Source organism: Centroberyx gerrardi, chromosome 8, assembly GCF_048128805.1.
Source record: "Centroberyx gerrardi isolate f3 chromosome 8, fCenGer3.hap1.cur.20231027, whole genome shotgun sequence".
Classification (NCBI taxonomy): domain Eukaryota; kingdom Metazoa; phylum Chordata; class Actinopteri; order Beryciformes; family Berycidae; genus Centroberyx; species Centroberyx gerrardi.
The window spans coordinates 8,771,448-8,783,043 of NC_136004.1; the positions used below are offsets into that span (position 1 = coordinate 8,771,448).

Sequence of the window (11,596 nt, forward strand, 5' to 3'; positions counted from 1 at the left end):
AGTTTTGAGTCGTGTCACGTTAAAAGTCAGGATACAAATTGGTGGATAATTCTCATTTCTTCAACTTCAACTCCTCACTTAATAGGCCTAGAAGTCCCATGAGAATGGTAAAAGCCAATTAAATTAGGGAAATGTTTCATTTTTTATAGGACGTTTTTTATAGGAAATGAAATGCATCTTATTAAATGTACCAATTGTTTCTTTTAAGTTAATATATTCCCATCTTAAAATGTGAATTTACTGTTGCAGAGGTGTGATGTGCCTTGTCATGATTACACCTAGTGGAAGAGAAAGAGCATCACGAGGCCTCAGACCACTGACAGGGAGAAGGTTAAACACTGTAGCATCAACTAACATTACAGAAAAATCTGCTATACACAACTGGACTATGACACTTTTTCTTTTCCATGTTCATTGTTTCATTCAGCAAACATTCAACAATCCTACAGGGAGAAATCCATAATAGAAGAGACAGAGATACCAAATTCTCTACTGACAGTATCGCATAACGCAATGCAGCCACAGTTTGCATCTTTATGCATGTGTTGTGTTGTGTGTGAAATACAACGCCCCACTTGATGGCTTTTCTTGTAATTTGAATAACCGGGCACGGCACAACACAACACACCTTTGTTCTCTCTCCACTCTCACTTTGTGAACCGGAAAAACCCACTACACTATTGCTATCGCTCTCCACCTAGACGTATAGAGCACAGAGAAGCCCTTACTCTGGAGGGCTGTTGAAGGTGGGAAATATAGGAAATCCCTGATTGACCTAGAGGTAAGGCAGGTTGAGGGAAAATGGGTACACCAAAAAAGTTAATTACACTTCACCACAAAATAACTCCTGGATTGAATTGAACGACAAATTGACAATATCTAAAAACATGCATTCACCCCCAGCTCCTCAGCGGCTCAGCCAATGGCCTGTGAGGTCCAAGACTGGTGGAAGAAGCAGAAGCTCCAGTTTGGTCTCCAGGCTGACTGCCCTGGATCCTGGGAGGAGCTCCTGCAGAGGAACAGGGACACTTGGTTTGGCACAGACACACTTCTAAACACATTGTCATCCCTAATACATTAAATGATGTGATGATGCTGAAGTCTTTGGTATGCCTTGTGTCTTTTGCGTTGTCCTCTGTGTAAAACCGTGAAGAACATTTGTCCTAGACTAGCCTTAGTTCCTGACTCCAGCTGGTGCACAGAGTCAAAAGTAGTTGCTCTTGCTGCTTTCAACGAACCTTTAAAGGTGCTGATGTGGTAATTTATCTGTGAATGGGTGGTCATGTAGTCTGTAAGGAAAATACAAACGGCAAGAGCCAGTGTAAAAATGCGCAGTATCCAGTTCAGCCGTTAGACGGACAGAAGAAGAAGAAGAAGAAGAAGAAGAAGAAGAAGAAGAAGAAGAAGAAGAAGAAGAAGAAGAAGAAGAAGAAGAAGAAGAAGAAGAAGAAGAAGAAGAAGAAGAAGAAGAAGAAGAAGAAGAAGAAGAAGAAGAAGAAGAAGAAGAAGAAGAAGAAGAAGACGTTAGACGGCGGTAATGAGCAGCGTGTCGTGATTCTGGATGACCAGCCTCGTAACACACGAAGAAGAGCCAAACTTTGAAGGAAAAATGGCTTCTCCTGCTGGATGTGAACATTATGTGCGCAACTGTTTATTGAAAGTGAGTACGTTTTGAATTGTATTTTAGATAATAGCCTTATTGTCACGATAGTGCCATATTCTTTGCTGACTATGCAACATAACTTAGCTGCTAGCCAGACCCGGCGGCAGAAGCAAATCGGTGCACGGGCATTTCATTTTCGTGGGGGGGGGGCCTAACGTTAATTATGACTCGGCTTGTAGCATGCGATTTGGGGGCTGTAACAGAGGTAAAATCCTCTGGATCAGGTGAGCTATGAACTTGAAGCTCAGCTGCGTAATTGCGCGAAGGAGACCCACGGCTTCGATGCGCACGTACAGTTGAAATATCATCATAATTGTCAATGATGCTCTATACTGTCGCCAAATGACCTGTCCACCGCTGATCCAACAGGCGTTTTAAAGTTTGGCCTTTGTAGTGAATTGATATTGTGGGTTTTCTACAGAATTTGTAGAGTAAATTGCAGATATGGAAAACTTCCTCAACTCAACTGACATGGCATGAATAATAACTAAATGAAGTTGGTGATTGAAGCAGTGCACGTATGGTATATCACGGCCAAGTTTATACTCGAGTAGTGTCTGCACTCCTCCATTTTCCCCTGATATAAGGGATGCGCCATCATAAACTTTAGAGAGAGCTATATAATGTATTATGCAAACTCTCTGGGGGGGCACAGAAGCTCTGTAGGAGGGCCCGGCCGGGTATGCTGCTAGCTAACGGCGCAGCTAACATGCTAACAACCGCAAGCAAGGTAGCTAACTGGCTAGCAGCTACGAAATATTTGCATAATAACCGGTATATTTCTGTGAATTCATTGTTTCATTTTACATGTCAGCTGGTCATTGCTATCCCCAGGCAAATTAGCTGCATATCCAGCATAGGGAAAGGCGAGGGCGATCGAGTTTATTGAGCATGGAAGTGATTGATTCCTCTGTTGCTTGTCAGTCAATCTGTCAGTCACGTGTGCTATTAAACCTTAACTAAAAAGTTAATGGAGCTAGTTCGCTACAATCCTCTTGAAACCAAAAGCAAAATTCACAAGGCAGCAGTATCAACAGACCTATCATATCGTTACGCTTCATGTGCCCATTCAAATCCTCATGCCACATGTCATAGCATTTTTTTTTTTAAATCTGCGGTAGGCACCTTGCTGTGGCAAACTGTACGTGTGTCGACTGTGCCATGATGCAGAGGAGAACCATCAGATGGACCGCTTCAAAGTCGAAGAGGTGCAGTGCTCTGACTGTCAGACAGTGCAACAGGTAACCACGAGAGGGAAAACAACTGTACACAGATCATTGTTTATTTTATTCCAAATCCAGTCGGTGATGACAAAATCTCAGTTGATCTTTTTGGGCATCCAGTGAAGAGTTACATTAAATGTGTATGCTGATATGTTGTTTTGATGAATCTAAACAAGGGAAAACAATTGTATACATTTTGGACATCATTCCTCTAGGCACAGCAGACCTGCCAGCAGTGTAATGTGCAGTTTGGGGAGTATTACTGTGATATATGCCACTTGTTTGACAAGGATAAGAAGCAGTACCACTGTCAGCCCTGTGGAATATGCAGGTGAGCAACAGAACGGTTTACATGTCTATATACTTAAAAAATATGTTACAGTGCCAAACCCTGGTACAATTACTTCAATATGGTCTCAGTGAATAATACAGTGATACAGGATAGGTATATCCAATAGTGATATGGATACATGGGGAGCAAAAATAGAAATTTCTCTTAAGATAAAGACTTTTAAATTACATGAAAAAACTGTCATTTTCTTGCAACACTGATTCAAATTTTAACATTCAAAGAGTAAACCCACATTGCTGTGTTGGCTGATTTCAACATTTTAATATTAAATTTCAATTTTTCTAAACCAATTAAAACCGCAATACTTCAATGGGTTTTGCACTAAAGTGTCATTGGTGCACACCTCTTGATGCGATGTGTGAAGTTGCACACAAGATAGAGCCATGTAACCTACTGGGGGGTGAGACTTTTTCACATCCAGGGACTGGTGCTGTTTACTACACTGATTTTCCAACTGTAACTTACTGTGTGTATGCAAATTGAAGCGAGGAAGGTGAAGTTCAGTTTGGGAACATTTTACACGCAAGAGTGATGGGGCACATTGCAATTATTGTGATGCAGTGTACAAATACAACACTACACTATATTTTATATAATCTCTAGACTATATTCAATCATCCATATTTGATAGATGTTTTTTATAGGCTATAAAATTGGATTACAGTGTTGATTTTCTGTCATCTAGGCCTATGTATGCCTACTTTTAGGAGGAGATGATCATACTAAGGTTTTCCAAGCAATTTAAATGAAAAGCCTAGCCTATATAATTTGTCATTTTGTGCTTTCAGATCATAGTTCTCATTCTGCTCTAATGTGTCTGTCTACATTAGTCAAATGTTTTGACTTGATAATAGTAAGGGGAAAAGCCACGCATGTTTTTTATGGGGTGGGGCCACTTTTTGCTGTTACACAATGGATTTAAATTGAACGACTAGCGATCATTTGTTTGTGAACATCGATCAAAGAAATTCACTACACTACACTACAATGTACTGCAATAAATAGTTGGTGGTTTTGATGATGCTAGAATGCTTTGAAGAAACTCACAAATTACAGTCTTGGTGTGTCTGCTTCTAACATGCAGTTACGATTTGTATTGCTTGACATACCTGTCCATGGAGTCACACTGAGCTTTGACACTTACAGGATTGGGCCAAGGGAGAAGTATTTCCATTGTGAAAAGTGCAATCTGTGTTTAGCCAGTGATCTGCGGGGGAACCACAAGGTGACTGTTAATCTGTATCTGTTGTGACATGTTATGACAAATCATATATATCATTCTTGATGAGCAAAAGATTACCCTCACTCCTTTTTACTAATTATGTACCATCGTTTTATTTGTTTCAGTGTGTTGAAAATGTTTCAAGGCAGAACTGCCCAGTGTGTATGGAGGTACTGTAAGATATTAAGCATGAGGTGATGGGATGGCGAGGGATATTTTGAATTTAATGTATTCTTGTATGTTATTTGTTTTCATTCAGGGTTAATATATACTGTTGTATGATTTTCTTTACAATTCAGGATATCCACACTTCCAGAATAGGAGCTCATGTTCTTCCATGCGGCCACCTTCTACATAAGTATGCCTCATTATTCTCTGTATACTATCAGTGTTAGTCTAGGCAATATGGCAAAAATATCATATTATATATATATACTATTTTGCTGGATTTGTTTTTTCTCTCAGCACTAATTAGACTTGAGGAAATATACATGAGTCTAGGACATTGACCTAGTTTCACAGTGATTTCTCCTCCATTCAGACTGTTTACTCTTTATACTGTTCTTCAAAAATAATTGAAAGTGATCTGTAGAAAAAAGGAAGATCAAAATAGGATGTTTGAATATATGTTTTAGAAACATGAGGGAAATTCAAACTATAAACTATTTTTGTTTATAGTTTTAATTTCGATGATGGTATTATTAAAAAACATCTTGCGTTGTGTAGAGCGACACTTAAGAATGTTATATTTTCTAGCCCTACATGAGTGTTAACATGCTGCAGCAGTTTGTCTTCATTCAGCAATCATAATTCAACTAATTGTATTGCATAAGATGCCAATTAACATGTTTACACGTTTTCCTCTGCAGGACATGCTTTGATGAAATGGTCAGAACTGGGTATGTCTCATAAGTCTTTTTCTTAATGACTATTTAGTTGAGTAAAATAAGCATTAATGAAAAGGTTTTGTTCCAGAATGAGATTTCCTCTAATTGGAAAAAGTGACACTTAGAAAAAGCACAACACTAAAACAAAAAATGGAAACAAAAGATGGGTAGTAGGTCCTTGGCTCACAAAATAAAAATTTTTGGAAATAAACTTTTCAGGCATTACTGAAATAATTCTAACAGACTGTGTTAGTGAAATCCTTGCTCCAAGTGTAATTTTTCCTTCTTCGTCTCAGTGCGTATCGCTGCCCTCTGTGTATGCACTCCGGCTGGAACATGGAGGACCACTGGGATCAGATAGACAAAGAGATCGCCCAGTCACCGATGCCCACTGAGTACCAGGATGCTACTGTCAAGGTAGGAGTGGGACCTCGGTTCAGACGTTTCAGTGCTTAAGGTTTCAGTATTGGATAACATGCAAGTCATATGTAGTCAAAAATGTGTTTGTTTATTTCCTCCGCCAAGGAGGTTATGTTTTCGGTGCCGTTTGTTTGTCTGTTTGTTTGTCTGTTAGCAGGATTACGGAAAAACTACTAGCCCGATTTTCATGAAACTTCGTGGAAGGGTGTAGCATGGGCCAAGGAAGAACCCATTAAATTTTGGAGCGGATCCGGATCCGACTCACGAACAAGCAATAATAGCACGAACCTTGGCGGAGGTCTGCGCTCTCCGAGTGCCCTTCTAGTTTATTTGATGAAGTCCTTGTGACACAATGTTGTCTGTTGCCCTGGTTTTTGACATGGGAAAGTTACTTTCAAAACAGATTACTGATTTCCTGCTGAAAATTAGTAATTAATAACGGTAATGCATTACAGTTACCATGGATAAGAGAAAAGTCTCATTTGATGGCAGTAATAATAATTGAAGAAAAGAATAATTCAAATGAATCAGAATTCATTTTGACATACCATTTTACAGCTTGCACTCAATTAGATCACTGAAATCCTAAAAAAAAGTTTCATAAACTGGGCCTTGATGACTGTTAATGTGTTACCAGCAATCATCAGATTAATTGCCTTTATATGTAATCCATTACTGTCCTCTGGCCCGGTTGTAGATTATCTGTAACGACTGCCAGGCCCACTGCACGGTGCCTTTCCACGTGCTGGGGATGAAGTGCAGCAGCTGCGGCTCCTACAACACGGCCCAGGACGGCGGACTCATCCAGCAGGCGCAGCGACAGCAGCCGGAGCCGGACACCGAGCCCGAGGCAGAAACAGACACTGAGCCAGAGCTGCAAGATCAACCCGAGTGACCCACACCACAGCCGGATCACACGCCAGTCTCATCATCTCTGACCCATATTACAGTTACATTTTAAACATTTGGCTCGCGAATTCGGAGTGACTTACAATGAGTGTAACATAATCTTAAATTCCTAGATTGCTGCAGCACCCAGACAATAGGTGAAACAAATAAGAATCTCACCCCAACCTAACTGATACATGCTACATTAGGACCCCACACTCTTTTCTCCTGTAAACAGGCAAGTGAAGGTTCAGGATTTTTAGAAGCCTATCTTATTGATCAATAAATCAAGCTCTTTCCCAGGATATAATAAATTGTCATGCTAGAGTTTTTGATGAGAAATGGACCATTAGCCTCTTCTTAGCATTTGTTCATAGTGCTTGTGAAAATGAATGCGGATCAAAAAATCACAAGTCCTTTCACACAATTGTATTTATTATTGCTAACAGCAAATGAAGTAAATGGAATGGCTTGTGTGGGATTTTGAGAGAACTTTTTTCAATCTCCATTCACTTATACTGGCATTGCTAGCAAATGCTAATAAGATTAACCATTCCATATCCTCACCCTCTCTATTTGTCTCATGTCTAAGCCTGTAACAAAAAATAGACTTCAGAGAAGCTATTGATACAAACTGTCTGGATACTCTTCATTTCACCATCTTTCACCACAGCCTCAAGATGTATGTTTCTGGGATAAAACTATCCATCTATCTCCTCTTAAATCCCTTGCTGATCCACCATGACACAGTGCACAGTGAATTGATTTTCCACTGTGGTCTTATATGAACTTTTGTTGTCAGTATACATTGGCACTTTTCAGTCAATGGTTTTGTTGAATAATTCTCAGAGAGCAGGCCCTGATGCTTTAAGGTTGTATAGTATTAGAGGATAGACCCATTGTGAATGGTTAATGTAAGACTGCCAGTGACCACAGCCTCAGCCTTTCTCAAATAAGTGCTGGGTAACATGCCATATTTCAGCATTTAAATACTGCTCTTCAGTACATGCTGGGTCAACAAAGGTTGCTCTGCTGTCATATATACATCCGCCTGTGTGACCGTACTAAAAACTTCATCAATGTTGAAAATGTATCTCCGAAACAAATGGAAATATAAACTATCCTCACCCAGCAGTCAACATGATTGACAGTGAGGAAACCATGGAAACGTTTTGATAAAAATTGGTGCTGTAAGCAATAAATTATGCAGAACAAAATTCAGGAGACACAGGATACACTGGTTCTTTGGCTGTCTGGTTATATCTGGATCTAAACCAATCAGCTGCTTTATGGACTAAATGCCCACCTCCAATACAGATGCATGCTTCTGGTTGTTGAAACATACTCCTGAGCCACTATTGGAAGATTTATTGTCAAATTTGTATTTAACCAACTCTTTTTCTAAAGCTAGCCAATAGAACAACAGTCGGACCTGACCTTTGGCAGTGGAAATGAGCTTGCCTATTTGTTAAACTCAGGTAAAAAAGTGTAACATCACAGCAATGAAAAGATCTATTAACCATTATTTTTAACTCATACAAGTATTGAATGAGTATTTTGACATAATGTAATGGATACCACTTGCCAGAACACCTATTTAGAATTTCCTTCTCATACAGTCAAATCCTTGCCTAATTCCTATTAAGAGTTAGACTCTCTATTGTTTTTTTTGTCATTGTTACTTGCAAATGTTAGGTTTTGGTTACCTTTACCATGACAGTAATACAATCTCCCAATAAACAACATGATTGTGCTAAACATGGTTGTATCATTTTGTATTTAGAACCATTCATTGAACATCCATACAGAATTGTGATACTAAGAGTATTTATTAAGATACAAACCAATTACATGAACCTTTATTTACATCACATTTTCATTTCCAACTGCTCTACAGATAAATACATTTGAGCTGTTGTTAGTCAAGGTTTGTTGCTTGGTGAAAGGACTTTGTTAGTGTATCATCAAACTATAAACGCCAACAATTGCTTAGTTCTTAGTATTTTAAAGTTCAAAACCAGTGTTTCCTCTGTTCATTCAGCAATGATGTAGCACCACAGTATATCAACAAAAGTACCACTGCTGCTAGAAATGTGAAATCAAAATAATATAATACAAACAAGTGTAGTCCTGATGTTTAGAATTAATGGTTAAGAATTACTGGTAAGATAAAGTATCCAGAAAACATGTCTAGCCCTGCAGCCTGCACTACAACCATAACTTGGACCAAACCAGAAAACCAAAATGGAACCAAAACTAAAATTACTCCCAAACACCAACGTTACATAAAAATAAATGAGGAAAAACTGCAAAATGATACAGTAATATGTCAACACATTAGCAGAAAACAAACAGTAGATTTTTGTTTGATTTCTGTCAGTTTGTTAGATACTAGCTTCAGATGCTATCTCCTCTAGGCGGGCCCGGCTCAGGCGTGGTGAATTGGAGAGTGAAACAAACAGGAACACCGGTTATGACTTCTGCGGTTCCGATTGGGATTGGCTGGGGAGGGGCTGCGGAGAATGGTGGAGGCGTTGGTTTAATGATGTCTGGAGAGCGGGGAGGAGTGGCACCCTGGGGGAATACTTGGTATGTGGTGGTGGTGATTGGTGGTTGATTTGTGCCAGTGCCATCAATGCCTATCGTAAAATCTGTCTCTGTAATCACTGGGTGTTGTGAGCCCTCCATATCTGGAAGAACATGTGCAGTATCAGCATTAATGGAGTCTTGTGAAGGATCAGAATCAGGCATATCCCGTGAAATGTCTATGCCAAAGGAGGTTTGTGAATGATCACTATCTGGCATGAGTTGTAATGGATCAGTGTCAGTGGAGATTTGTGGGTCCTCAGGATCCGGCAGGGGAGAGTTGTTGGTATCCAGTGTGGCTGGAGAAGGCCCAGGTTCTGCAGAGGGGAGTGGGACTGCGCTGTCTGGGGGGTCGGTCTCCTCCATAGCGTTAGGTATGTCTGTCTCCATAAATGCCGGCTGCCGGGTTGTTTGTGGAGGCTCCATATGAGTAGCAGTCTCCTCTGATGAATTGGATTCACTGGACTCTGATGACTTGGATGAATCCTCACCCCCATTTAGACAGACCTGTTTTTGTATTAAGGAATACTCATTCTAATGTGTACAAGACATTGTTATAAGTTCTCTTAGGTTGCATTACAGTGGTAATAGATTGATAGTAGAGCTACTCACAGGTTTGGACATTGCTACAGTCACCATGAAGACTGCACAAAGTGTAGTCCTTAGAATCGCCATTATTGTCTTTTCTGTATTTGCTGAAAGAAAGAAATGGTACTTGACTTCTTCTGCTATAACCACTACACTGAAATATGCTACTACACTATGTAGCATTTGAAGAGTTTAATTCCAAAATTAGGCATCCACCAGTTGAACAAATGGGACAAAATTATTTCTGGCATTAAAGTGAAATTCATTATTGAATATGACTGAACTTATTATGCATCTTCAGCCATTTACTTACAAAATGGTAACAGTAGAAAGTAAAATATTACACATGAGAGCATGTAATCATCTGTATTTTTAAATATTGAGCATTGAACATCAGGTTAACATTTTTTTCCATGAAGGATATGTAGCGTAGGAATGAAACCCTTGTCATACCAGGCATTACCTTGATAGTTTGAGTATCCTCTTATCCCTTTCCAGCATGAAGAGATATGGCTACAGCCAAACAAATTCTGAGATGATGTCCAAGTTATTTAGTAAAATTCTCAAAAATACCTATAAAAGCTCATTTGTTGTTGGTCTTGAATGAATAGGACGACGTTTGAATTGGGCATCTCTTTATATAGCCGTTGAGATGTGTGGGTACAACAAAATGACACTCAATAACTCATCATGGTTCACATCCCTAGCAATATACACTTCAGTCCTGACTATTGTTACAATTAAGACTAAAATATTAAACACCCCAGACACGCTGAAATTAGAGACTACTAAAAATTCTTACAGAGGATAATAAGAGAACAAGTATACCAGAAGTACAGAGTCTTAGGCAAAGTAAACATGTTTTTGTGGTTTTGGTGTAAACAATGGGAAAACTCAATTTAGACCATTTAAATGCATGTCATCACAACTCCTTGGCTAAGTCTTGTCATGCATGCTCATTACGTTGACAGCAAAACAATAAAAATCTTGGAGGAGAGCTGCCTTACTCAGAAACATTTGAGAAAACAAAGAACTCGTTTTTTTCATTGATCTCCTTTAATCAGCCAATATATCCACACATTTCATAGAATTACTTCCAGCAATTAGTTGAATATATGAAAACATGAAACAGAAATGGAAACACACAAAATGACCCCAGCAATTTACAGAGTTTAGAGTTCATAATACAACACAGTTTTAGTAATGAAAGAAATTTCTAAATATTTTGGAAATATGTTTGGCTTCCACTCCACACACTGAAATTCAGTTGAAATTCCAAGAACATTACAAGAAACCAGTAGTCAGGAGTGCAAGGGCCAAAGCCACAGCGCCTTAACAATAGGTGTTGTTAAATAAGCCCATGTCCCTAGAATGATACTGTATGATAGAGAAATGCTATCAATCTTCCATGTGGTCTTTCCCTAACATGTAACTAGTGTGGGACACTTGGTTTTCTGCGGATTGAGCTCAGGAATAGTGTTTTGGATCAGCGACCTTTGAACATCTGCAGCAGTCTCGCCATCCTCAGGACCAGGTATCAAGACCCCTGGGAAGATGATCATGGGTGAAAGAGATGACTCAAGCTGTTGGGGATTTTCTCCACCTGAGGTCTCGCCTCCCAGGTCGATGCCAGACACTTCTCTTTTGCCTCCCCCAATGCCAATCCTCTTGGCAACTTCAGGGGGATATACAAAGAGGGGTCCCCCTGTTTGTCCCAGAGCTGGCCCTTGCCCCTCCCCTTGCCCTACCCATTGACCTCCTTGCCCT

General features: G+C 39.6%; 1 protein-coding gene across 1 annotated transcript; it reads left to right on the plus strand.

Annotated features, from left to right (window-relative positions):
- The first annotated feature begins 1,528 nt into the window (after window positions 1-1,528).
- rchy1 (ring finger and CHY zinc finger domain containing 1) lies at window positions 1,529-8,328 on the plus strand. The gene is made up of 9 exons (XM_071922235.2): window positions 1,529-1,660; window positions 2,785-2,904; window positions 3,102-3,217; window positions 4,385-4,463; window positions 4,586-4,630; window positions 4,760-4,818; window positions 5,330-5,359; window positions 5,644-5,764; window positions 6,465-8,328. Exons 1-9 carry the CDS (start codon window positions 1,562-1,564, stop codon window positions 6,660-6,662), a joined length of 867 nt encoding a protein of 288 aa, XP_071778336.2. The 5' UTR covers window positions 1,529-1,561; the 3' UTR covers window positions 6,663-8,328.
- The last annotated feature ends 3,268 nt before the right edge of the window (window positions 8,329-11,596 follow it).